General features: G+C 25.9%; 2 protein-coding genes across 5 annotated transcripts in view; one reads left to right on the top strand and one right to left on the bottom strand.

Annotated features, from left to right (window-relative positions):
* Positions 1–2,064: 2,064 nt before the first annotated feature.
* LOC129984180 (MPN domain-containing protein-like) overlaps positions 2,065–27,688 on the bottom strand; it is a 39,087-nt gene continuing 13,463 nt past the window's right edge. Inside the window, exons 8-16 of one of the 4 annotated variants that reach the window (XM_056093989.1) lie at positions 24,303–24,399; positions 24,023–24,095; positions 22,784–22,860; positions 19,081–19,252; positions 18,208–18,278; positions 16,055–16,144; positions 9,678–9,886; positions 9,387–9,474; positions 2,065–5,590 (exon numbers count right to left, since the gene is read on the bottom strand). In XM_056093989.1, coding sequence (XP_055949964.1) covers positions 9,414–9,474; positions 9,678–9,886; positions 16,055–16,144; positions 18,208–18,278; positions 19,081–19,252; positions 22,784–22,860; positions 24,023–24,095; positions 24,303–24,399 — 850 coding nt within the window. In that variant the 3' untranslated portion in view covers positions 2,065–5,590; positions 9,387–9,413. Of the gene's footprint in view, positions 5,591–9,386; positions 9,475–9,677; positions 9,887–15,547; positions 15,666–16,054; positions 16,145–18,207; positions 18,279–19,080; positions 19,253–22,783; positions 22,861–24,022; positions 24,096–24,302; positions 24,400–27,688 lie in introns of those variants that run through there. The other 3 variants (XM_056093988.1, XM_056093990.1, XM_056093991.1) reach the window with 3 other exon arrangements.
* The window catches only part of LOC129984182 (ras-related protein Rap-1b-like), a 249,290-nt gene continuing 248,216 nt past the window's right edge, over positions 26,615–27,688 (top strand). The window contains exon 1 of the mRNA XM_056093993.1: positions 26,615–27,000. The gene's annotated coding sequence lies outside the window, so the exon portion shown is untranslated. The remainder of the gene's footprint in view (positions 27,001–27,688) is intronic.

Here is a 27,688-nt window from a genome sequence, read left to right as displayed (position 1 = left end):
TGCAAAACACAATTGTGTGATAATTAGTTAAGATCAGTGAATTGCTGACTAGTGAACTCTGTTATGCAAATTATTACTGGGTACACTATCGTTCATGTGATTTGCTATTTTGGTACAATTTGTAATAATCATTTGCATTTTTGAATTATGGAAGTTTAAAGCTATTTTGGTTGAACCGACGCATTTAAACGTACTCGGTTTCTTTTGTAAAAAATAAAAAACCTAGACCTGTGTGCATTTTTTGCACGCTACTGGCACAACTTTTGTCATGAAAACTTTTGTAAAATCGAATTCAATAACGAAAGCCTTATTAGATTAGTTATTATTATAGAGTTGTTTAAGACATGCATGGCAAAGATTTATTATGTAAATTGTTTTCTTTAAAGATATAAATGCATTTCTAAAAATAAATATATTTATTTGTAAGAAATATCTGTCTCATTTTTTTATTGTGTGTGTATGATACATTGATCATCTAACAATGCACTAACACCAATCTTTCAAATTAATTTTTTCCCCTCTACTTTATATTCAACTCCAAAATTTGAACTACTACAAAAGTGCACACTTTAAGATGTAACTGTTTCTGCATAATATTACTGAAAAGGGGGGAAAAATCTAATGGCTCAATTTTGCAAAATTAATTATTTGAAGTATCAGTTTTCTAACTTAAATTACACTAATATATATGGTTTATATTATTAAATCAAAATCAATAGTATGGTTTTTGTCATTTCTTATTAACTTCTTACAAGTTATCAAGAAATAAGTTATTCAGATATAAAGATCCATAACATACCTCCTCCCTTCAAATTTTTTTATTATGATTAAAAAAAAAAAGAAAATGTAAGGAACATTAGTAATTCAGGTTCAAAATATCTTAACATGATAATGGTTTCAGTTTAATTTTTATTTTAAAAATTTACTGTTATTTTTAGAGCAGGGATAATATATTCACATTAACTTATTGACAATGCACATGTGCGTAAATATGGTAGTTAAAAACAATGATAAATTTTGTAAAATATCTTTTTAAATATTTAGAAAAAATTATTAAATGTTGAGAAAAAAATTGTGCAAAATTATAATTTATAATACTAAAAAACCAAGGTTTTTTGTGTAAAAACCTTGGAAATGATATAAAAACAATTTTTGTAGAACAATATATTCCAAAGCTGTAAAATTCTGCAAAATTTTAATGAAGAATCTAATTAAAACTATGCAAATACTTTATTTGCGAGCATCTATTGCTTAAGAAATAGCCATGTTCCAAATTTTTTGCATGGTTATTTTTTGGTCCAATAATTTGCCTTTTAAGAGAATTACGTAATTTTTTATAATGTGCATCACAATTTACAAATGATAAGCCAGACTAAAAATATTATATCGTAAAGAAAAAAAGAACATCCACTTTTAAAAGAACATTGTTCAAAGCTAAAAATTATCATATTAAAATATTTTGTCTTCTAGAAGCTAAATAAATTTTAATGCAATAGAAAGAAATACAATGCAAGGAGATGTATAAAATCAAAACATTTATTTCCGAATTAGAAAGTATTTCACATACAGGATAAAATTAAAAAGCAGTGGACAGCATACTCTCACCCTTAAGCTACAAATGACCAATAATACAGATGATTTAATGGAATGAATTTAAAAAGTGTTATAAATTGCTTACACTGGTACATTTCTGTCTATTATTTACATAAATATCTAATATATAAGACAAATAACAAAATAAGAGATATATAAACATGAAATATATTTTTAAAAAAAGATAAAAAGGAACTGGTTTTGAAAAACAATGAACAAATTGTTAACAATAATGCATTAATAATGCTTGGTCTAAAACTTCTTAAATATACACTAATTAATAATGAAGCTTGTGATTAAATGAATAAATAACAAAATAATTTTTCAAAAATTAATATTTTGTTACCATAAAAAGTATATGCATTCAATTTAAAATGTCTAAGAAGTCTTAATATTTTTTCACACAAGTCTTAATTGAATGCATGAAATAATACTTCTAATAATAATAATCACACAGATAAAATTATCTTTTTAAAAATAATAGTTATTAAAAATTAAAAATGAACACTTTTTATGAGTTCAAATTAAATGTTCATGCATTTATTATTCTGAAGTCAATTACTATATGAAGTATCCACATAATTTCTTTATAAAAACAGTGATATTTGATAATTTTTATACAATGCATGGAATTTTATTAGGAATGTTTTTATTTATTAAAAATAAAAAGAGGGATACCAGAAACGCACATAGTACCATGAAAAATATAAATATTTAATCAAGCAATAAAGCAGGGAGAATAATAATTTCTTCCTTTAAAAAAAAAAAAAAAAACAATTTTTTAAAATTATTTAACGGTTAGAATGAAAAATATTGCACAACATCATAAAAATCAGTAAACAATTTAATGCGTAAAAAGAATATAAGAATTTTTGCTATTTAATTTCATCTTCAAAGATGTTAGATACTAATACTTATTCGACGATGAGAACCAAACTTCATAGGCAAATAATTTTTTGTTAGAAAATTATATTTTAGTCATAGAAATTATTACAGAGTTATCACGTCACCGGAAGAACCTGGAAAACACATGGAATTTAAAAATAGACTAAAATAACCAGGAAAATACAGAGAATTTTATGTTTTTTAGCTATTTTCACTCCATCTAAAAAATGCTGATCCCGAAAAGATTGCAAGAAAAAAAGATAGCAGTCATCGTTTGCAAAAACAAAACAATACAATTCTTTATGTAATGCGAAAACTAGCACCTTATCTACTCTCTTTCCCCTTTTTTCTGTGTATATCAGTCCAGTTACGATTTGTAAGATATATGCTCTTATTCCATAAGATTCCCGAATCGCAACTAATGAGCATGCGCTAGACTTCTGTAACTATGTGAAATATTAGAATACATTTATCCGGTGGGAATAGTTACATTCAATCTGCAGAAGTGGAGTGGTGATGTTTAGTCACTCACATGTGGGTTTATTGAAAGTTTGTTTATCATTTGAGAAATTGTGAGCTTATTCAAAGTGAATTAGAGAATATTTTTAAAGCAATGGCCTGCTCAAAATCTGTATTTAATACGGATAGAAAAAAAAAAATCAAAACTGATTCTGCTGAAAGGGTTCGAAAAGTCCCGCAAAATCCATTTGTTGTGTACTGCTCGCTCTGTAAGAAAATTATAAACCTATGTAATATGGGAAAAAAAGGCTCTTATTAGTCGTGTCAAAAAAGGGAAACAAAACTGCATGTCAGTTCAAAAAAGTCATAATTAATATGAGACTTTGTATCTAAAGAAATGAAGGTGAAGGTGTTATGTCAAGTCTCTAAAATGTCAGATTTCTTGTCCGAAAATAAACCGATTTCAAACTTTTTAATTCAAGAATTTAAAGCTGAATTTTTATGGGCATTAAAACTTGTTGCGTCACTTTCGTTCTTTAATGCATTCAAGTATATATTGAAAATATTTTCACATATGTTCACTGAAAGTGAAATATCTAAAAAAATGGACCATACAAAAATGTCATACCATATTTGTTAAGGATTAGCTCTATGAAACTGGTAACTGAAAAATCTGCACAAATTGATGCCCAAATAAATGAATTGGCAAAAATGAGTAAATAAACGAAAGTAATTTTCCTTTGTAATTTTTTTTGTTAAGTAATCATTAGATGATTTGTATCATGATAACAAAAATGCTTTGTGCTTTATTTCACTTGAGTCCTTAATTTTGGGTGACTCACAATTAAACAGCATCAGAGGTAATATATCTCCCCTTAATATATAAATCTTGCCTTTTTAAACTCTAGATAATAAAGAGGAATAGTTTTTTTAAATGTAAATATCAAAAGTCTTTTAATATTCTATTCTTTCAAATAATGTTAAATTGTTGCTTCCTTTCCTTGCTTTTCCCACTCTTTAAAATCATATTTCATTATAACTAGCACATTAGTGCTATTTTTGCATTCCCTCATATCTTGAATATATGTGCAAGAAAAAAACAGTCCCCCCCCCCCAGATTTGCTTGCCAAACCTGACATTAGTTTATGAAAGTACAATGTATAAAATACAAAAGAATAATTTCCACATAAATATAAGTTCCCATATTCCCCATTGAAAAATATTTGAAGCAAGAAATTTTTTAAATAATTTTAAGAATTATTGCACGATGAAAACTGGAAAATACTAGATATCTACAATATTTAATTTGAAATCATTATTTACTGCCAACAAATCAAATTAATATTGCTAAAATCAAAATAAAACTTAATTGTGATTTTTATCTAAACAATCCATTAATGAAATGCAAACAGGTATATCAAATTTCAGAAGCTCGGATGTTTGTTTTCGAAGATAAGAAGAAAGGGAAAAAAATTTTAATCTTTGTAATTAGCTTCCTAAAAACATTAAATGCAGCCACTGCAAGGTTGGCGTTTTTTCTCTGAAAAACCAACTTTCCGTGATATACTTTGAAGGCCTGAGTTTTGACCCTCTAGATTAATAAAGCTTTATTTTTGTAAAATCTTGAAAATTGCAAGAAACAAAGTTTAATAATTTAAATCAAGTATTACATTTGATTTATATATATAAAAGTGTCAAATGACTCAAAATATTAACAAGCAAGAATTTATAATAATAAACAATAGAAAAGGATGATTACAAAAAATATTCCAAACTTTGAAAGGTTACATCTCAACAACTAAAGATTAAAAGATTTTACAGAAAACATCCTTCACCGTATCTTAATTCATTTAAATTACAAAAAAATCCTTGTTAATCCTCAAATATTTTTTTTCTATGCAGGTAAAAGTTCAACTTTGCTACCACCTTCCAATTTCAAATTAGCCTTAAAGAACTAAGAACATGGATATGATATAGCTATCATACCGATTTCCAGTGGCAATCACAACAAGCATTTATGAATTTATGGCATTGTAACTTAATAGATTTATTTTTAAAGTGATAGATGAACACAGTTCAATGTTTAAAATTTTTTATTTATTTATTTTGCAAATGCTGTTTCAAAGTTGAAATATTTCATATTCATCGGCATAGCAGTATAAATAAAATAAAATTTGAATTTTTTTTCTGAAAATAAATAAAATATAATAATTTAAAGATGGTCAAATAAAAACAGATTAAAGTCTGATTAAATTTTATAAGTTTTAAAAGATGGAATGTCATATAAAAATAATATATGAAAATAGTTTCTTATAAATTTTAAATCATTATAGCTAATAGCAACACAAAAAGCACCTTCAGAAACATTCTTTAAAAAAAAAGCATGTTCTAAAAAGCTTAATATATATTCAATACTAAAAAAAATATACAAAAACAAATTAAGTATTTTCAAAACAAAATGCAACTAACAATATAAAAAAACACATACTGGAAACTATAAGAAGTTGACTCTCTAAATAAATAAAATCACAGAATTTTTTCGAAAAAATGTCATATTGACATATGTTACTGAACCTTGAAATACATGATGATCAAATGAAATCCCAACAACATCTATGGTCAACAACCTACAGCTGCACGTTTCATATCACACCTATGGATGGAAACATTTACAAGTTATATATTAACAGTAATCAGAAAAAGTAAATATAATATTTGAACACCTATAGAACATATAAATTGATCTCAGTAAGAGAAGATTTTTGTAACAGACAATAGACATTTAAGGTCTACCTATTTTGTTCCTGTAAGTCTCAGACATTTTATGTTTGTGAACTTGAATCAGACCGTTTTTTTATTCACAGGAATGGGGAGGGTGCAGAGATTTAGGAACACTTCTTAAATAAATTGGTATAATTGTTTTGAAAGCTATATCAGTTTTTTTTTTTTTTTTTTTTTTTGTTTAGAAAACAAAAAGTTTGCATGCTAGATATTTTACATTTTATTCACTTCTTTTATTTTTTTTCTAACTTAAGTTTTAGTATAAATCAGCTTAGAATTAAATTATTTAATTAATTAACTTTCAATAAAGAGATTCTTTATAGTATCGAATTCAGCCCCTTAATCATCATGCCCATGCCTCATACAAGTATTGCTTTTATTTACAACCAGAAATTACATTATTCATAGACACTATAAATCTTTACAAAAATGACAATCCATAAATAATTTAAGTCTTCGCTAGTTTCTTAACTAATTAGTACAACAGCAAATTCCCAAAATGGAAAGTATAATCTAATTAGGTCATTAAAAATGAAAAATAGTTAAAAAGTTAATATTTATGCAAACAAGTACTATGAAACAAATAAAATTGGAAAATTAACCATATATTTAAAAAATAAAGAAAAGAACTATCATGAAAAGTACAGGTTCTATCAAAATAATAGAAACAATCATAAATGAAAGTAACAATTAAGAATATGCTTCATAAGATTTAATAATACTAGGTATAAGTTATTCTTAATGTGAAAAGTATATGCCATGGTAGTTTCAGGTAACTTTAGTGAAGTTAAATAAGTCTTGGATTTTTTCAAAAGCATGAATGTCACACCCCACAGACTTTCAAAGAGGTCAAATTGTAAGAGCCTGATTAGCTGCAGCAACTGAAACTTAAATAATGATGCCATGGTGAGAAAACTCGCCATAACATAGTTTTTTTAATATTAAGCACTATATATATATATATATATATATATATATATATATATATATATATATATATATATATATATATATATATATATATATATATATATATATATATATATATATATATATATATATATATATATATAACAGCAATATTAAATTAGTATTTCAAGATATACTAATTTATTGGAATCTGCTTTGAATCGTCTCAGCAGAATTTTTTATTTGAAGAAGAAATTTCTCAAATTCCAGAAATCATAAAGTGAAAAAGCAATCAAAATTTCATATCGAGTCAAACTTCATGATATATTTGTAAACATAATCTTGTAGCTGTATAGATGAAAAGAAGAAACTTTTGGAATTAGACTTCAATTTATTTTACATGGTTCACGTTTTTTCATTCCTTAAAATTCATTTCTTTTCTATCTTTTAGAACACAGAATATTGATTTGACACATCTACATAAAAATTATTATAAATAAGCAAGTAGATCCACTGCTGTTATATTAACTCATTTTATTGAGATTTTAATGCTCTAAATTTAAAAGCTAATATAAAAGGCTCAATAACTTCACCCAGAATGATTCATGAATGAAATATCCCACTGAAAGGATATTGTCCTTGTGTAACAAATATGATTTATATGGGCATGGAATAAAGGTGAAATGAATAATATTTTATTTATATGGTTGTCAATGTATTAAAAAATGTTTGTTTTAATTTAATAGGCCTCTCTAACATATAATGTTGGCCCTGCAATAAGGTGTTATCAGAATATCAAGACAAAAGTTAGAAACTCCTACCTCAAATGGATATGGGGGTCATGAAGCCAAAATGAAATAATTAATTTTTTACATTAGCATTTACATTAATAACAATTTTTTTTCCATTCTTTATGCAAAAGAACCGTTAATGGATTATCAAACACAAAAAGCACCATTTCAATTTTATTTTAACTATCTAAATTCCTCCATTTCAACATATGAACAAAGATGGCTTTTATATATAGGAAAAACAATATGGATTTGTAGATAAAGGTGCCATGAAGGAAGTGTGATGATTTTTAATGATGAAGGTGTAACACTTTAAATATAGTAAAATAACAAAAAAAAAAAAAAAAAAAAAAAAAAAGCTAAAAATCTAAATGTTATAGAAATTAAGAACAAATAAGTTTTCTTTATACAAAATAAAACATTTCCCTTGAAAAACACTAAATCCAATTTCACATTAATTACTTAAAAATTATTGAAATGTGCCAAAAATCACCAAGCAGGAGATTCATTAAAGGGTAGTGGAATTCAAATTAGAATGATTCAAAACTGCTGAAATATGTTACATAATGTTTTTGGCATACAGTGAATGTCACTAAATATTCATTTGCTTCATATTTTCAAGATCCTCCGATTCCTAACCAATGTATTCAAACGCACATTAAAATATTTGTATAATGTGGCTACTACATCATTTAATATTATCAGTTTTGAAGTAAAGAATTAACCAATTTCTCATTGTCATCTGACATTCATGAAATTTCTCACTCTAATTATAAGGGAATATTCGAGAATCATTTCCCCTATAGTATGGGGTTCATATTGTTTTACCAGGATTGATTTGAGAAGTCAGAATTGCTTTGAAAGCAAACTATGCAGCCAAAATTCAATTAAAATTTTAATAGCCACAAACATTGCTGATTGAGACTGGATTGCAAAAGCAAAATGGATGAAAAAAGAAGTAATTTGAGTATTAAAGACAAAACAGAAATTCCTAATAGGTTTTACGTAAAATGATGTATTGCAATATTGCAGTATTTCACAATTTCTTCTTCATAAAATGTTGAAAAATCTTAGGCTTTTTTTAAGACTAAATAACAAATATTGATGATTCTGATGAGAATTAAAGTATTGAAGAAAACCCACCTATGAACACCAAAATGAACATGCTCTTGATATTTTTAAAACTGGAATGCAGCATCATTCAAAAAATTTTCAGAAATAATAAAAATGCAAGCAATGATCAGTGAATTATTACGGAACAACCATGAATAAGCAATAATCAATGATTTTTTAAAGAAATGGTTCCTTTTTGAAATAAATTATAGATGATCATGAAAGTAAATGTTTTCATTCTTTTTCTTTATCGATTTTGCCCAATTCGATAATTGCTATTAATAACCGAAATGGACAAAATTAACTATAAATTATTTAAAATGTTACCCAAATTTTTAAATCCTGAAGTGAACACATTAAGCGACGATTACTATACTTTTCTCTTTTCATGGTTAATTTTTTTCTTAGTTCTTTCAATTTTTTTAATAAATTTTTTTTTTAGTTTTAAAAATATGATATTACAAAAGGTAGGCCATCTAGCCACTAGCTTCCTACATAATTTTTTTTTTAATACAGATTTTTTTTTGACTTGGGAGATTTTTTCTTAACACCCTTAATATATATTTATACATCTGAAATCATTTGCAAGAAAAAAATTCTTACTTTTAGTATTAATAATTTAAAAATTCATTACAACAATCTTGAAGAACACTGTACAGATAATATTTTTAATATTTTATAGAGCACTTTACAAACAGCTTAAACAATTAGTGTATTATACATATTGTAGGAAAATGCACTTTTATATTTCTATAACTTATTTATCTAATGGCTTTCTTAAATAAATAAATGCAATACTTTAAAGATATATATAAATCACATTGTTCTAGCGAACCTTAAATGATATTTGCATACTTTTTCAAAGTCATATTATGGGAGTAGCTATTTTTTTCTTTTTTCATGATGTTGGTATTGGTTTTCTTTTCTTTTAGAAACCTCAAGCCTATTCATAAATGAAAAAGTTAAACATAGAACCAGCTTTCTTTTTTCATAAATTAATATAACACAGAAACATACATCAAGAAACTTTGTATAAACATAAAAACTGAGTGTGAAATACATAAAAGAATAATCACAAAATCAACCATTAAAAATAAATTACTAACTTCCAAGAACCGAGATTGCATTGAAAAATTTCATAATTACGTCATGATTAAGCCTTTCAGAAAGTCCCAGAAGTGTGTCACAGCTTGAGCTTGTGCAGTTGATTGGGCCCCTGTCACCATCAGATCTCTGGGTAATTTAGTTCTGAGAGAAGATTGCAACTTTTCCCAGTAGGAGCCGGTTCCATTGGAATAATTGGCATTGAAGTCCAGAGCTTCACCAGTTGATCGATAATATTCAGAAATAAGTCTCTGTAATGAAAATAAAAATAATTAACTTATGAAAAAAATATAGCAGCCTTCTTCAAAGTACATAGTTTGTAAGTAAAAATATATATAGTTTAAAATTAAATGGTAAGATACAGCTTTTAAATGGCTTGATGGCAAGATGAAGGGGATGGTAGTGAACCCACCAATAAGATTTTAAAATAAGTTTTTAAGATATAAGATTTGTCACTGCTTTGCATAACAGTTATCAGACTTTGTGCTTGATATCTACTGGTTCAGTGAGAAACAATGGTAAGGTTTAATTTTGCAATGTCAATTTTCAGAATGCCTTTTCGAAATAAAGTTTACAAGGAATATGCAGCTTGTACTAAATACTACAAGAAAATAACTTCCAATGTTTTGATCATGAAGTTTAACAAATATACTAAAAAAAAGAAAAAAAAATGGCAGTTATAAAAGTTGTATAATATTAGTAGAAGGTACAGAAAATAATATAATCAACAAAAAACAAATACTGATGAAATCAAACTACTTGATCTAAGAAATTAAAGATAGAATGAAGATATTTTGCCCATTACAAAAAGAATCAAAAAATGGAAATCCCGGTGAAAATGTGTAAAAAGGAAGTTAAAAACCTTCAAACATTCTCATTAAAAATATATGAACATTAACAATCAAAATTCCAACTACATTGGGCAGTAGGGTTATTTCTTTTCATCTTTAGGAAGCACATTCAGTTCCAAAAATGTCCCAGAGAATTTTTAAATTTGTTGGGGAAGAGAAAGGGGTAACAAATGTTATTACAGACATTAAAGATGACAAACAAGGATATCCAAAAGTTAAAGCCATAAAAAATTTTAAAAAATGTCAGATAAATGAAGCATGTATAGTTCAGATTAACTAAGAACTCGGATTATTATCTGAAATTAAGAAATGCAACAGACTTTGAAACCTTTAAATAATTAGTAGTATCTGATAAATTATGTCATGCACTCGATAAAGAGGCTATGCATTTTATTAAATGTAAGATAATTCTTGGTTTAAATAATCGATTGGGATCAAATTTTTTCATTATAGATCAAATGGAAAACTTGCAGTTGATAATTCTAGGCTAAATAATAAAATTAGTTACCTCAGAAATGTACCAAAATTTTTCTGATATAAAAAATTCCAATTGTATTTCATCATGCAATGAAATTCATCTTTTGTATAATGACCTCTTTATAAAAGCATATCAGTGAGTGATAAGAGTTGGGCTAGTGGAATTGAAATATCTGTATTTTAATTGTTTAAGGGAATCAGAAATTGATTTTAAGAAATAAATTCTTTCGCAGCATTTGTAAGAAGTAGCATCATGTAAATCTTCATTTCCCATGTGAACAAAAAATAAAAATATATATTTATGTATTTATTCACAGAAAATGAGTAACGAAACCTTGATCTGATCAACCTTGGATATATAGGCTCCAGTGTTTCAATCCTTATATGAGAATAATTTATTTCAATCACTATGTAATTATGCAAATGAATTAAGAGCAGTCTTGCTCAGCATTTATGTTTGTTAGATTAAAAATGAATCATATAACTGTTATGAGTGCAAAAGTTTGTTGTAGTCGACACATATTTAAATTCAGTGAGTAAAAGGCAGAAGAAAAGACATTTCATGTCTGGAATAAATAATTTGCCTTTGAATATAAAATCTAAAGTTAATACAATTTTTAAATAGAAACAAGAGTTTTGATTTAAATTTAACTAGTTTGGTAGTTCCAAATATTAATGAATTTACACCTTTTAAGCCTCTCGAGATTAGCATTTCATCTTTAAATAACACCAAATTAGATGATGATAAATTTTTTGATTATTTTTTTTTGTAGTGCAAAATATTTTTATGAGCTTTCAAAACCAGATCAAATTTTCCTTCCATATACAAATTTAAGACTACAAAATAGCACTGTTAGAAAGTGTATTCTAACTAAAGGAAGAAGTAACATATATTGTGAAATCTAAAATATATAGAGAGAGCATTCAAGATTTCTAACACTAAAGAAGCAATAATATGTGAAAACATCTTCTCAGAAACTATTCTAGAACCGAAACTGGATAGTATAATATAAATATGTTATTAAAAGAACACCAGTCATGTCTTGGTGAATTGAAGAAAAATGCAATGAAATTTTTAAATATGACCTGGAACCACTTAGGTAGAGAACCTAAATGCTATCAACTTTTTAAGATTTTTTATGCTAGTATGATTAAAATATGAGCTACATGGAAGAGATATTAAGAGTTTAAAGAAGCAGATGTAAAATATTATATTCCACTTTACTATATGTTTCCTTTTGAATCAAACAATAAACCTTTGAAAGTCATATTTCATGCATCAATTTCTACAGGAGAATTTAAAATTTTTTAACAATTCAATGGAAATACAATTTGAGATGATTTATATTTAGTATATTATGTTGAATTTTAGGGAACATCAGTTTGTTTTAGTTGCAGACTAAAAAAAAAAATGATAAAAATCAATCCTAATCAAAAAGATTTCTTGAGAATTTTATTCCAGTAAAAGTGTATAAATTATGCACTGCAACATAAGTCATAACTAATGCATCATTTTTGGCAACAAGATTAGTGCAGCAATTTGTCAAAAATGAGAGGCTTTAACAATTTCCTTTTAACATCATCTATATTATGATAGGATGTTTATATCAAATACATCTTAACTGGAGCTGATAGTCTAAAATAAAGCTAAGAATATGCAACAACAGATCATCAACAGAGAGAAGAGGCACAGAATTCGCAAATGGTCAGCTAATAACAAATCCCTTTTGTATGATGAGATTATAAAATTTGATAATTCATTTACTAATGATATTAAAATTTTAGGTATACTTTTGACATCATTTCAAAAATGTTTTAGGTTTAGTCTGATTATAAAACAAAATATATATCAAACAAGCTGTATTGTCTTATTCCTTCTGTCTGTAAGAACCAATCATTACAAGAGTTAAAGTACTTTTATAAAAATTATATTATTAAGATTAGATTAGTGTGATAATCTTCTGTTGATGGAAAATGCCAAGTCAATACCAAGTTAGTCCAAGTTTTTAAGATGGATTCTTATGAAAAATCTGTTAATGTAGAGCTACATGACTTTGCTGATGCTTCAGAATCAACTATGAAGTGCCATCTATATGATATGCAGCCCTATATATGGTGACTTTGAAGTTTAACTACTCATTAGTAAATCCAGGGAGTTCCTTTTAAATGTATATCTATATTACATCTCAAATTTTGTACGGCATCTTTTTTGGTTAAGGTGATGAGAAGTCTTATATGCTCTAAAATTACAGGTTTCTAAAACTTATTTCTGAAGAAATAGCATTAAGACCCTATCATAGTTAAAAAAAAGGGGGGGGGGGTAGATAAGATTTTAAGACGCGTGTTACGAATAAAATATTGATCATTCAAAGTTCATTTGTGGTTGAACAATGGCATCATATATCTCCAAAATAAAACTCTGCAGATTTCATTTCAAGAGGTGTTGATCCTGTAAAATTTCAACTGTATAAATTTCAATGGTACAGTGTTCCATTTCTACTACAAATTGCAATGATTGAGTGTCAATATAGTATCCCAGTGGAAATCAAACGTTTTTTTTTTTTTTTTTAAATTAAAACCACCACCAGTAAGTAAAATATGCACATTCATGATTTGCAAATCTTTAGATATCATCAATGAGTGTGTTCATTTTATATAAAAATGCTAAAAGTAGCAATTTGGTTTAACAGAATTTTACATAATATCAGATATTCACTGCATTCTAGTTGTAGAATGTTGATAAGCTGTGAATTTTCCAATAATTTATCATGTGATGAAAACTTTCAAATGACTTCATTTTTGGCTGAAATCCAGGCCTCATAAAAGGGTGTTTTTCTTTTTTTCCAAATGGTAGTAAACTATTCAGTTTGTGCCCATATTTTTACATTAGGATAGAATACTCAGACTAAAAACAGTGATTTGAGTGAAATGCAAAAGCATCCTTCAGTTCTGCCAATTAAGCATCATTTTTCTGTAAATGCGATTTATCATTTACATACAGGAGCTGATACAACACAGTCACTCATTTATAAAAAGTAAATTCTGGAATATTTTAGAAAAAAAATGCAATTAGGAAAATTATATTTAATTGTATAATTTATAAAAAGGTAAGTTCCAAGACTGCAACAAATCCAAGTTAACCAGCTTTAAGAGTGATAACATTCACAGATTTTGTTTTGATTGCTGCAGTTTCTTTTTAGATGAAAAAACAAAACAATTTAGCTAAAAAAATATAGATATTTTTGTTTGTTTTACTATGAAGGCCTAGCACTTAGAGATACCAAATGACTTAACAAGTGCAGTAGTTTTAGTAGCACTTCAAGTTTTATTGCTAGATGAGGCAAATCAGTAGTTATTTTCAACAGCAATGGAAGAAATTTTGCAGGTGCTCATACAGAATTAAGAATGTATCCAAAAATCTTTATTTAAGAGAAAGATGGGGAAAAAATGAAAATTTATTTAGCTACAAAGGTCTAAATCTACATTTTAATTATTCTTCTACTTCTTATTTTGAAGGTTTATGAGGATTTAGTATAAATTCCCTTAAATATGACATAAAATGTATGATAGGAAAATGATGTTAACTTATAAAAATATTTTTCATTCTGGTTATTCAAACTGAAGGTATTCTTAACTATCAAATGCTTCAGACTATTTCAAATGATCATTGCAAATTTGTATACCATCAGTATAAATAAATTTCTTGGCTGCTATTAAACTAAAAGAAACAGATTTCTATTTTAATTTCATTACTGAAAAAATTTCTACATTTTGGGAAAATGTCATAGGAAGTTTTATTTTGCAAGGTAGCTCAAGCAATAAACTTTTTATATTTTTTTAAATTGAAGATTTAATAAAGGCTATTTTTTTTCTATGATCACTTTTACTGACTATAAAGAGTATTCTTATTCTTTTAAAAAAAACCTCAGGATGTTTTCATCCAAATCAGATAATTATTGGCAACAATGATTTTCAAAAGTATTTTAGATCCTTTCTGAAAAACTATTTTCTTGGCCATATGGATAAAGATATATAAATATTTTTGAATTATGTGTGTTCACAATATAATTATATACACACTCGAAAACACAAAAATTCAGTTATTTAGAGGCATCGTAAAAAAGTTAGCAATCATTGATAATTAAAAAATTAGTTTATTTTAAACATATGTATATATATTTTAAGTAATAGAAGATGATTCATATTATTTAAAAAGTATTTAAAGTGGCTCAAAGTGATGAACATTTAAGAAAAACATAGCATGCTTTTTACTAGTAAATGCTGAAAGTAGAAAGAAACAGTTACAAAAATGCAGTTAGATTTTAAGCATTAAAAAAAATATTAAAACAACAATAACAATAACAAAAAAGACAAGACAGCTCTTTTTAAAGATTGTGATTAATGGGATAACAATGTTATCATAATCAGATATTAAGAAGTATGGGAAAACCAAAGCTAGCATTATTTGGAACATTTTTCATTTTGTATTTAATAGGTGATTAACAGAAACAATTTTAAAAGACTGAATAAACTGACTATATTACATACACACAATATGTGTTTTTAAATGAACAGAAGTATTGCCTTTTAAAACAAATCTTTATCATTCTTCTTCATAGCCAGGTAAAAGCTTTCATCTTGTAGATGAGTTTAAAACTCTTGATTTAATCATTCCAAGAACCTGTGAAGAGTGCTCAAAGAACTAAAGATAGAAAAAAGACTCATAGGAACATATTATAATTTTTTATGTATTTGAAGATATAGATTCTTTTTTATATATATAGAATTTTTCTATAAAAAAGAATTAGAACTTAAAGACTTTCAAATTTGAATTCAAATAATTAAAAAACAATTAACATTTAAAAATGGGGAAAACCTAATTTATCATATGCAAATAAACAACAATAAAATTTCTACGTTGGACATTATTTTTTAATATCATAACTTTATAATGAAATCAATGATATTTTCTTAAATCTTTTGCAGTTTGCATAAATCTATAATTATTTTGTAATCAACATTCCCTTTAGAAACAAAACTCTTTTTCATAGAATAACATACCAAATACAGAACACTAAAACAAGTAATTACCATTTCCATAAGTAAATCTTGTGTAAGGAAAGAATCATGAGCTATGCTATATATCATCTGCATTGGTCTTCCATATTCATGAGGCCGATGCTAAAATATGAGTAATTAATTTTAATTTCATGATAGTAAATAAAAAGAATACAAAGATTATTTACTAGAAATGAAATTTTTTTTGGCAAATTGTTATTTAAAAAAATCAAATTATTGTAATAAAAAAATTATATGTACAATAATATTACAAATGTGAAAAGAAAAATTTAAGTATGTTGTTTCTGAATTGGAAACTACAATTAGTATCATTCTGTTTAAAATTGTGAATTATCCTGTTATAAAAACTAGGATAATCATTAACAAAACATTTTTTAGGTTCAGCAAACCTCAATCCTTCAGACAGATGTTTGCCAGAGTTACAATAATTAAACAGATGAATGATTTATTACCATTAATAAAAGACAGATAATTGGTAAAATAATTTTTATAGAAAAGTGTTAATGTATAGATAACAAAGAAACACATTTTTTTTTCAGGAATTGTTTCAATCCAGATGATTATCAGTTTTTTTTAGATATCTCTTCAAATTTAGATAATAAATATCAGATAATAGGTTCAATCTGATAATTAAAGAATCAAAGCTTTAATTATTATTAGAAAAATTTAATTTTTATACACTAACACATTAATTAAATTAAAATAATAATTTAATAATTAATAATAAATAATTTAATTTTCACACATTACATAATAATTAAAATAACACGTTATGTCCAACAATGTTTATGCAGTACAAGATTTTCTTATTTCATTATCAGACTAAAATAAAAAAGCAATAATAAATACAAAGTATTGCCACCTACACTTCAAAAATACTTTTCTTTTATATATTTGAGGTAACAATTAGCTCTCTGTTTATAATAAGAGGAATAAGTTCAAAATTACATACAAAACAAATTGCAATGTAAAAAAATAAATTTAAAAAAAAACCTGTCTTGACACTTTTATAAAAATGGCAAAGAAATACTTAAAAAAAGGAAGGGGGAATGTATTTACAACAAAATAACTGGTCTGCATTGTTAATATAGAAATTTGGATATTTTGTAAACGTTCATATAAAGATTTTTTTTTTTTTTTTTTTTTTTAATTTGCATCTTTATATACAAAAGTAAGGACTCAGATTTTCCATACCAATCTTTTTTTTCCATGTAAAATACAACTGATGCATGGTAAAGATAATTTACAACCTAGTAGCCAATAGTCTTAGTAAACAGAAGACTAATTATGTGAGCTACAACAAGAATGGAAACAGAAAAAGAATTTAAAGAGACTGCATTTAATTTTGTTTAATTCAGTAGCAACAAATCCCCATTTTTGAAGCAAAGCGAGGACTACATAGAAAGAGAGCTAATAATAATTAATGGCAGTGAAATGTAAATTCTACCATAGCAGAATTCATCCCAAAATTCCATATGGCACTATACCTAAATATTTTTGAAGGTTGAGTAAATTAACAATAGAATGTCTTAATTCATTATGTTCTCAAGGTGAATCAAGATTAACCCTCATACTACTAACTAATCATGCAAGTTCTGTATTGGTAAGCAGGTTTGTGTTTCAAATTAGGAAAGCAGGATGTCCTCATTTTCCTTCGTCCCCATCGTTTGAAACTAAAACCAGCCCACCAGTATAGAGCTTGTATGGCTATGTTAGTAGTAAGAAGGTTAGAAGTAATAAAAAGAAAAGTGCAAAATTTTTTAATTTAAAATTTTAAGAAAATTATTATTACTGTAATTGATATTCAGTTTATACAAAAGCACAGATGCGGAAGAAAAAAAATATTAAATATTAAATTTTAGAGAAAGAAATTTATGGCAAACATTTATAGCATATATACTGCAGAAAGATGGTACTAATTTTATTTGCCTGCCATTCCCAAATACTAATTTCATTAAAAATAATTTCAATGTGAATTAAATAGTTGTTCTATTGCTGATTTGTAACTTGGCCCTTTATCCCCAAGTCAGATATCATAACATATTCTAGCATAAATAAAATTATTATTAATTTCACTATTCTGATTACAAATTATATTTAAAGAAATCAACAATTTAATTTTTATAAATTTTTTTTAATATAAGTAATATTTAAGTAAAACTTACTTCTGGAGGTGGCATAACCCAATATGCCAAGTAATCAGCTTCCATGGATGGTCGTTGAGGATCATACGGAGCTGCAAAGAATAATAAGCATTAAATTAATATAAATACTTTTGTGAGACGATATTAAAAGCTTCATATAAGTTTTTTAATATGGCAATTGTTAACGATAACAACAGGCAGAACAATACTAACTATCACTTTTTTTCTAGGATAGAGATAAGTTTCTTTTAAAAATTATAACATATAATGAATGAATGTCTTGATGAGCAATTATATTTATTTAGGATAAAATATAATTTAATTTTATGTTCCTTTTCATTAACCAACCTTTTCTATTTCTCATGATCAGGAAAAAGAATACTAATTTGCATTAGTATATTTTCATAAAATTGCATACTTTCAATATTTTCCTGAGATATATATCAAAAAGAATCATTTTTCTATTTTACAAGTTAAAAGTAAAATTGATGAAAATAATTATCTACAAGTAGAATAAAAAGTTTGATATAATATAGAGAAACAGAGTACATTTCATTATCAAAAGTTCTAATCCGAAAAATTGTTTTTAGAAATAAAATCGATATCCAAGTAAAACTAGAATTTTAAAATAACGCAAAAATCAATTTTACTTACTAATGCACACTGAAATTACTGAGAAGAAAGATGAAAACTTTGAATAATTTTTGAAGATAAATAATTTTTTTTAAATCTTTCTTATTGAGTATGTACTATCCAATAGATAGTTATATGTCACATTTGGTAGCAAAAATAGCGAAAATTTTTTGTATCATGCATATTGAAATTTATAGATAGTATGCTAGACTTATAAACATTGCCATGAAAAAAAAAAAAAAAACAGTTGTAATATCTTACAGCAAATAAGTCCCAGACAAGGTGTGTAGGAGGAATCACTGTCACCCTTCATTGTTATTTGATATTCCATTTGACTATCTACATCTTTGATTGTAGGTTGAGCAGGAAATGTAGGATGACTATGATACCAACCAACAACAGACAAGTGCCTCCTTTCAAGTGACCTTCGAATCTGAGCAAATAAGAATGCATAAATTATTAAAGCAACACAAAAAGAAAGCTTATTCACTATAACATATCCAAAAATATCTTTTGACTGGTAAGAGAAGAAATTTGATTTAAAAGAAAAAATTTAGATCTCTGATTTTTTAGGCTTTATGGAAAATATTTAAAATAACTTGAAAATATTATTTCAGTAACAATGTTACCAAAAAATGCAAAGCACAGTTTAATAACAAAAGAGATTTATTAAATTGAAGCAATTTGTAATGCAAGTGAACAGACAATTTTCCTACAATTTATAAGATGCAGTATTTCTACAATCAAGAAATATTTCATATTAATTCACCAAAAATATAGAGGAATAAAATAAAAATCTCTAGAACATAAACAACCATTAATAAAAAAGTTAAAATTATAGCCCTTAATTGTTGCTAAAGTTACTTTGGGTGGAAATATTAATTAAACCTAGTCATGCAAATACAAACAAATGACTTTTTTAGAATTATTATTGCAAAATAAGCAAGTGAAATGAGCAATACAAAATTGAAACAATTCGAATCAGTTATATTGCAATTAATTCATTTAAATTAATAATAAATATATTATTAACTGACATGAATAGAATTACTAATTGGAAGTATTAAACAAAGTTACATTAATACTCTTTAACAAAAAAATTTATTATAATAATACTTGAAATAAAAAAAAGCACACAATGAAGGCTTAAAATTTATATGAGTATAAATTTTATGAGTAATAATATCATAAATTTATAATATGAGTAAAAATATTATAAATTTATATTCCTCTAATGAATTTTTCTTTATGAATAAAAAGCACAAGCTAAAAAATAATCTGTAGTATGTGTGCCATGGGCAATACTGGATTTCATCTGGGCTGCCACGCTAAGAAAGGGGCCCATGCAGATTGATTAAAATTGTTATTTTTGTTGTTAAATAAACAATTAAGTAAAAATACATATTCTATTAATTATAATAAGAATATGTTTACACTTTATATAGCAGGTACCTACAAGAATTATTATATTCACTTAACTATTATAGCATTTTAGAGGACTCAACTTTAATGATGTTTTGTAGAAACATGAATGTTGAGCAGTCTTGAATTATATTTAATAAATAAAAACATTCATTTTCATGAAGTAAAAATAATAATTAAAAATATAAACAAAAACGTATTCTTAACATGCTAATTAATTATAAATTGTATTAAAAAGTAAAACTAAATTTATCATTTTATTAATAGAGAAACTTCATAATGTGTACTGCCCAGAGCTGCAAAACATATAAATCCATCATTGATTTTTGGAATATGGCAGGCTAAATGGGGTACATGAAAGAAATATTAGTAATGTAAAAAATATAAACTTTAAAGGATTTAAAGTGAAAAAAGGAATGTGGAATTTTGTTTCCCATATTCACATGATGAATGAAAATTGTAGTATTGTAAATTCAAAATTCAGTTTTCCAACTTCTGGAAATTTTCATCTTATGTGTATATTAAAAATAAATATCATAGCAAGTTTGAAATAATTTTATAAAATTCAAATATAAGAAATAAACAGAAGCAAACTTGAATAATTACCATGATGAATAATTGTTAAAAGTGTGTTTTCACTCAAAGTTAATGAGAAATATTTTCAGAATTGTTTTTATTTATTTTGACAATAAACAAATACTACAATAAAAAGATAATTAAATATAAAATCAAAAATAAATTCTCAACTGTTATTACGTAAATCCGTCTTTTTATTTTACAGCTAACCTGTGTCCTTTAGCATTATTAATAATAATTTCTATACTTGGAGTATCTGTTGGAAGAATATGATAATGAAGGTGTATTCAAAATAAAGGAATTAATTAAAAGACACACATGGGAAAAAAAGATTGGGTATTGTTACTTTAAATTGAACTGGTGATTTACATTACTATAATAATTTCAAAATTTTCTCTTTTCACGATACTTAATATGATTTGAATTCTTTTCTTTTCTTTCTTTCTTTTTTTTTTGTTTTGTTAAATAATTATTCTGTACAGTTTTATACATGTTACAGAAATGCATAAAATAATTAACTAAAAAGTACAGATGAAAAAAAAAATCAATCTCAGTGAGCTTATAAATTATTACTCTCAGTATCTGGCATTTGATAAAATGCAATCTTTATGAGATAATTTTCAATCATCCATTTATCATGCTAAGAATTGACAAAACAAAAGATTTATAATTTAAAAACATGTGAATTTTAGCTTCCACAATAAAAAATAGAATATGCCATTGTAAGTAAGTATGTAATAAATAGAGTATGCCAAGTGATCAGAACTGAAGTATCTTATTCAGATCAAATGGGGTGGGGATTGACAGTACACACTTTAGAATATGGAGAGGATGGATGGAATATTTGATCAATTGTAATAATAATTGTAATAAATAAATATACATTTGAGTGCTTATGTCAGTTACAGTTTGTACAATTAATTAACCATATGCTAAATGTAATTAAAATTAATATGCATTTTAAATATGGTTATATTATTATATGACAGCATTATTATAATATTCATTTATTTTATATTTTTGGAAATATTTAGCATTATCTGTTGTCACATGTTTGAAAATGCATACCACAAATATCTCCCCTTCTAGCTATTTATTTTCTTTCAACAGACCAAGGAGGAATACTTAAATTTTAACCACCCATTATAAGTTATAATAGTTAAAAGTTTCAAAATCATTCAGCATAGATGATCTTATAATGTATTTTTAAAGTATTGTATAAAATTAAATTATGGTGCAAAATTAATCTTTATTGTTAAATTATTTTAACTAACAGCTGATATGTATTTAGATTTACAACAGTCAAGTAACAGATATAACTATTTCATGATTATTTCTATTTTATATTTATGCTTTTGAAAAGAATGAATGGCAAGGTGATGAAAACGATGTATTTCCCATAATTTCTGAATAATATATATAATTTTTCTAATAATAATCCTAATAAATTCACAATATATATATATATATATATATATATATATATATATATATATATATATATATATATATTACTCTCCATTTATAAATTCAAGAGCAACAAATGCAATTATGAAAGAAGACTGCAAAAATTATATAACAATAAATTTTACTGCATAGGATTTTGTAATTATTTATATATAGTTAATTACTTTCATTTTTGAATAATTTTCAGAGCATTTAATTCTTATGAACTTCTGAATTTGAATTAAAAATTAAAACAAATTTGTAAGATTAAATTTTATGTGAATATAAAAATTCAATACTATATAACATTTTCACATGTGAATTTTTTTATATAATATTTAAAAAACTGTGAAATTTTTTAAAAAGAAAAAAAAAGAATGCTATCATTTTTTTTCTTTATCATCTCTACATGCTAAAAGCACACCGAAATGCTAAAATAAAATAAATATGAATTACAATGCCATTTTTGCACTGTTGTTGGGGAAGAAATGGACAAAAATTTAATGAAATGCATTTATACCTCGTCTTCAACTCGTGCAGCACTGTCTTTGTCACCAAGTCCAGATCTACAAGGAAATGCTTGCAAAACAGCCAAATCTGAAACACAACATTTCACTCAATTTTCACATCAATAACAATAATAAACAGACATTCATACAGCTTTTTAAAGTTTTTGAAGATGCTAAGGGGAGCCTATTAAATTATGGATTTTTAATATTAAAACAGATTTTGTTGTTTTAAATAATCTGATATTGGCAGAAAAAGTTCATTATTGCTTTTAAATAATTAATGTAAATAACATTTTACCAAAATTACAGGAAATTACAAATTTTTAAACAAAAGAATTTAACAAAATAAAATAAAAAAACTACCAGATGAAGAGTAAATAAGGTAGCATTAAAAGTATGAATATTTGTACTGATTTATATTGTATGAATATGTATGCAGGATTGCTTGAATTTAAAATACCTCATTAGTTTAAAAAAGTTGTTTTAAAATAACAAAATCAAATGATTGCAAACTGTTTGCACTGTAATTTATGTGGTGCAAATAATTCACAACCAATTATTATAATTATTTATTTGCAATAAGTATAATAAATAACAGTGATTGTAGTGATTATTCACTATAATAATAGAAATTACAGGAATGATTCAGACATTTACCAGCAAAATATCAATAGCATTTTATACCCAATTTTATAATGGTTGGAAATGAAATACAGAAACTCAAAATGGTATTTCCTACCTCATCAATAGCCCCAATATGTTTTGGTAGGAAAATGAAAAGATCTGATACTGAGGTTAAAACTGATTAAAAATCTATAGTTGTGTTCAAACAAATACACATATCAAAAAATGAGTGTTATTATAAATATTGGCTTTAAATGTTGTAAATTTTAAAGTTATTATTATTATAAAAGATATATTTACAAATTCCATGGCAATTAATGATATGTAATAACATCTGGTGAGTATTTACACTAGTTAATATTATCAACTACATAATTTCTGGCAAATTAATTTGTGTCAGTTTTTTTTAAGAATAGACCTTTTGTGGAATACAAGAAATAAATTTTCTTGAATGTTAACAGATATGCTGTAATATTATAAAAAGAGACTAACTTCTAACTAAAATTAAAAAAATTTGATAACATTTTATCTCAAACAAGATAAATATATTATGAATAAATAAGCAATAGAATACTGCAAGAGCATGCACAGACACACATAATTGCAAGGATAAAGGGTGCACTTACTATGTGATGCAATATCCCAGTTGCCACCTAAATAGCCAACAACTTCATTTTTTATTATGTGACAGTGGAAATCCTTTGAAAGAAATTAACATTAATTTTAAATATCACAATATGATACTAATTTAATACAAAGGAATAAAAGGCATTAACTAATATTATTTTACTAAATTTTCCTATTGATATAATAATAAGCATTTTAATTTTAGAACAAATTTCATTAACAAACTGGAAGTAATTTCTATTCCCGTATTATAACAATGACCAATAAAATCATACTTACTATTAGTAACAAACAATTTGTAGCTATTGTAACTGTAAATGGTTGTATTCTGTCCAAACCACTAAAGGGTGTACATTTCACCAGTGTATTGAGATCACTAAAAACAATTAAAATAATTCTTTTGAATATTACTTAGGAATAAATTAATTATCAATGAGTTATTTTCTCTTAATTAATGCATTTATAACAGCATATTCTAAAAATGTCCTTACTAATTAAAATAAAATAATTGTTCATTTTAACTTATCATGTTTGAAAAAAACTTACTTCAAAAAATTTAATGGACAGATCCTTAAAATTTCATTATATAAAAATATAGGTATTATTAGTTATAAATAATCATCTCCACTTCATAATAAACAAATCTCTAAATAAAAAAAAAATATTTCAAATATTATGATTTTCATCCACTATCAATGCAGAATCTTTTAAAATATTTTATTAAAGGAAAACATCTAATATTAGAACACAAATTATTCAAAGGAAAAAAAAAAAAGAATAAACCATTGTTTACAAAATTAACCACATAGTAATAATACCTAAATTTTGACTACAATGTAATAAAATGAATCATATTATAATAAAAACGTGATGCTTCTATCATATTATTCACATAATTTAAGACACCAGTTATGTAATATTTTTTAAAATGTTATCTTTCAAAAATTAAAATACAATTACAAATAAATGAACTGAATTAATACATATAGTAAATGATAACAATGTGAGAAAAACTTTATACAGTAAAATTGTTCTGAATATGATATGAATTCATTTTAAAATAACCAATAAATTTGAAGCTAATTTAATATCAAAAATAATAATGAAAATTCTAAGTAACAAAAAGTTATTCTCAAAATGAAAATTGTTTAATATTTCCTGAACTTTCTACAGTCTTCTAAATGCACATCAGTATGTATTATGTTATTTAACGGTAATTCAATCATATCTTTCTATGTACTGTAATATAACAACTCATATTAAATAACTCACAATAAATCACCTCAAATGAGGTGATTCTATGTTTCACCTCTCCACTCTTAATGTGATACAAATGAACAATTCACAAATAAAACAAATCTTCAAGCACTATTTAGTTTTAGATTATGGCTTATGAATGAAGGCATGATGAAGGAATGATGTTCCAGATATCTCAACAACTTTTTTAAAATGACATTTCAGAAAGATTTTAAATGTTAAACACAAATTTTCATTTATTTTTTCAAAAATAAGCTGAAAAATGACAAAAATTGATAAAGTCACAATTGTATAATAAGAAATTGTCAATACTGCCAAAAATTGGAAGAAAATAATAATTTGAAATAATAATAATTTGAAAATAATAATTAATTAAAATAATAATTTAAAGTCCATTGAAAAAAGTTCACAGTGCGAATGCAAACGTGTTGCGAATAGCCTTCCCTAGCCAGCCAATCAGAACTAATCAGAACTGACGTCAGCTGTTCTGTTTTTCACTTTTATAGATGGTTTAAGAATCTTCTTGTTCTAACGCGTTGTGTTGTGCTTAAATGTTTGATATGTCATATCCTTGTTTATTCAGTAATTGTTAAATCCAAGCAGCCAAAACAGACATCGGGTGGATGTCAGCTCAATGTAATTATTTGAAATAGTGTGTAGCATAGAGTTAAGATACATAATTTCTGGCGCCCACTGTGGGCTCACGTTCTGACTATTAGTTGATATTTTGAACCTGAAAAATAGATGTGACACCGCTTAAAACAAAACGAAAATCGCTCCGTATACGTCGTTTACGGCTTGTGCAAAGATTGAATATGAGCTTAATAAAGAAGCCCCTAATATGAAAGAACTTTTGGTTTTGAAATCTCAACTTGACAATAAATTTACAAGCTTGGAAAAAAGTGCCAAACAGAAATAACTGATCTTATTTTGAAATATCAAGACGCCGAAGTGGCGTATGAAGATTTTCTGTTTGCTGAAAAATGCAGAGACAGATACTCTGAGGTTTGTTCATATATTGAACAAATTGTGTTTGTAAGAGTCATCTACGAAAGAATTACTGAAAAGAGAAAGTTAAAGCTTCCGAAGGTAAAGCTTAAAAAGTTTACCGGAGATGCTAAAGATTGTTTTGCGTTCTGGAATCTATTTCGGAAAATACACATTGATTCAAGTATTCCTAATGAGGATAAAATCTAGTATCTCTTGCAAGCCGTTGTGCCTAAACCGAAAGTGGCTCGCGTGATGGAGAGTTTCCCTGCTACAGTGGAAAATTATCCAAAAGTGATATCGCAGCTCCAAGAAAGATTCGGACATAACAATAAATTAGTGCGAATATACATGCTTATGAAAAACGCGGCCTCGGGACGTTCGAAAACGGAATTACCTGCTTTGTACGATGAGTTAGAGACCAAGATATGAACGAGAATTGAAGAAAAAGATGGTGATTTTTTAAAGTCCTTAAGTGGAGTCGTGTCTATCTGAAAAAATATTGATAGTTTGGGAACGAAACAGAAATATGAAAGACGAAACTCATGTTGAAAACCGCTCATTGAAGAAATGAATGCATTTTCTCAAACAAGTAAAAGGCGAAGAAATTATAGAAATAGTGCGAAGTGGTTTCTGTTCTCCTTTCAATTAAAGAAAAAAGAGGTAGTAAATAAATTGAATAATTACCTTACAGCTGCGACACTGGTAAGCACTCATGGTTGGAATAGCAGAGGTAAGCGAAATTTACTATGCTTCTTTTGTAATAAGAACCATCCTTCCAAGGATTGTTTAGAAGTTAGAACTATGTCTCTTGATGAAAAGAGAAGTGTATTTTGAAAAATCGTGCATGCTTCTGTTGTATCTCTGTTTCGTATTTTTCTAAGTTTAGTAAAGTAAAAAATTCATGCTTATATTGTGTCTAGCCGCACCATTATTTAATGAGTGATCATTCTAAAGAGAATAAAAATAAGTTTGATGTTATTGAAACTAATTCATTGTCTAACAGTTCTAGTAAAAATAAGTATTTCTAATGATTTAGTGAAAGTGTATCCGAATAACATAACACTGAGAACTTTGATTGATAGTGGATCTCAGTATTCTTACATTTCAAAATATACAATCGAGAAGTTGGGCATTAAATCAAAGAATAAGATAAAAATGCAACATATGTTATTTGGGGGGGGGGAATGCAAAGTCAGATTTATGATCTATATAAATTGCTTATTAGTTCAATAGATGATTAATACAATCTTCGTATTTTAAGCTTTCGCGGAAAAGAGGATTTGTGGCACAGTGCCAAAAGCTAGTAATCCTAATGTGATTAATGAGTTTAATAAAATGGGTATAATTATGTCAGACCTAGAATCTGATAACTGCGAAGTTAGTTTATTGATAGGAGAGGATATTGTTGGCGTTTAGTT

Source organism: Argiope bruennichi, chromosome 9 (assembly GCF_947563725.1).
Source record: "Argiope bruennichi chromosome 9, qqArgBrue1.1, whole genome shotgun sequence".
Lineage (NCBI taxonomy): Eukaryota > Metazoa > Arthropoda > Arachnida > Araneae > Araneidae > Argiope > Argiope bruennichi.
This window is presented reverse-complemented; position numbering and strand designations above follow the sequence as displayed.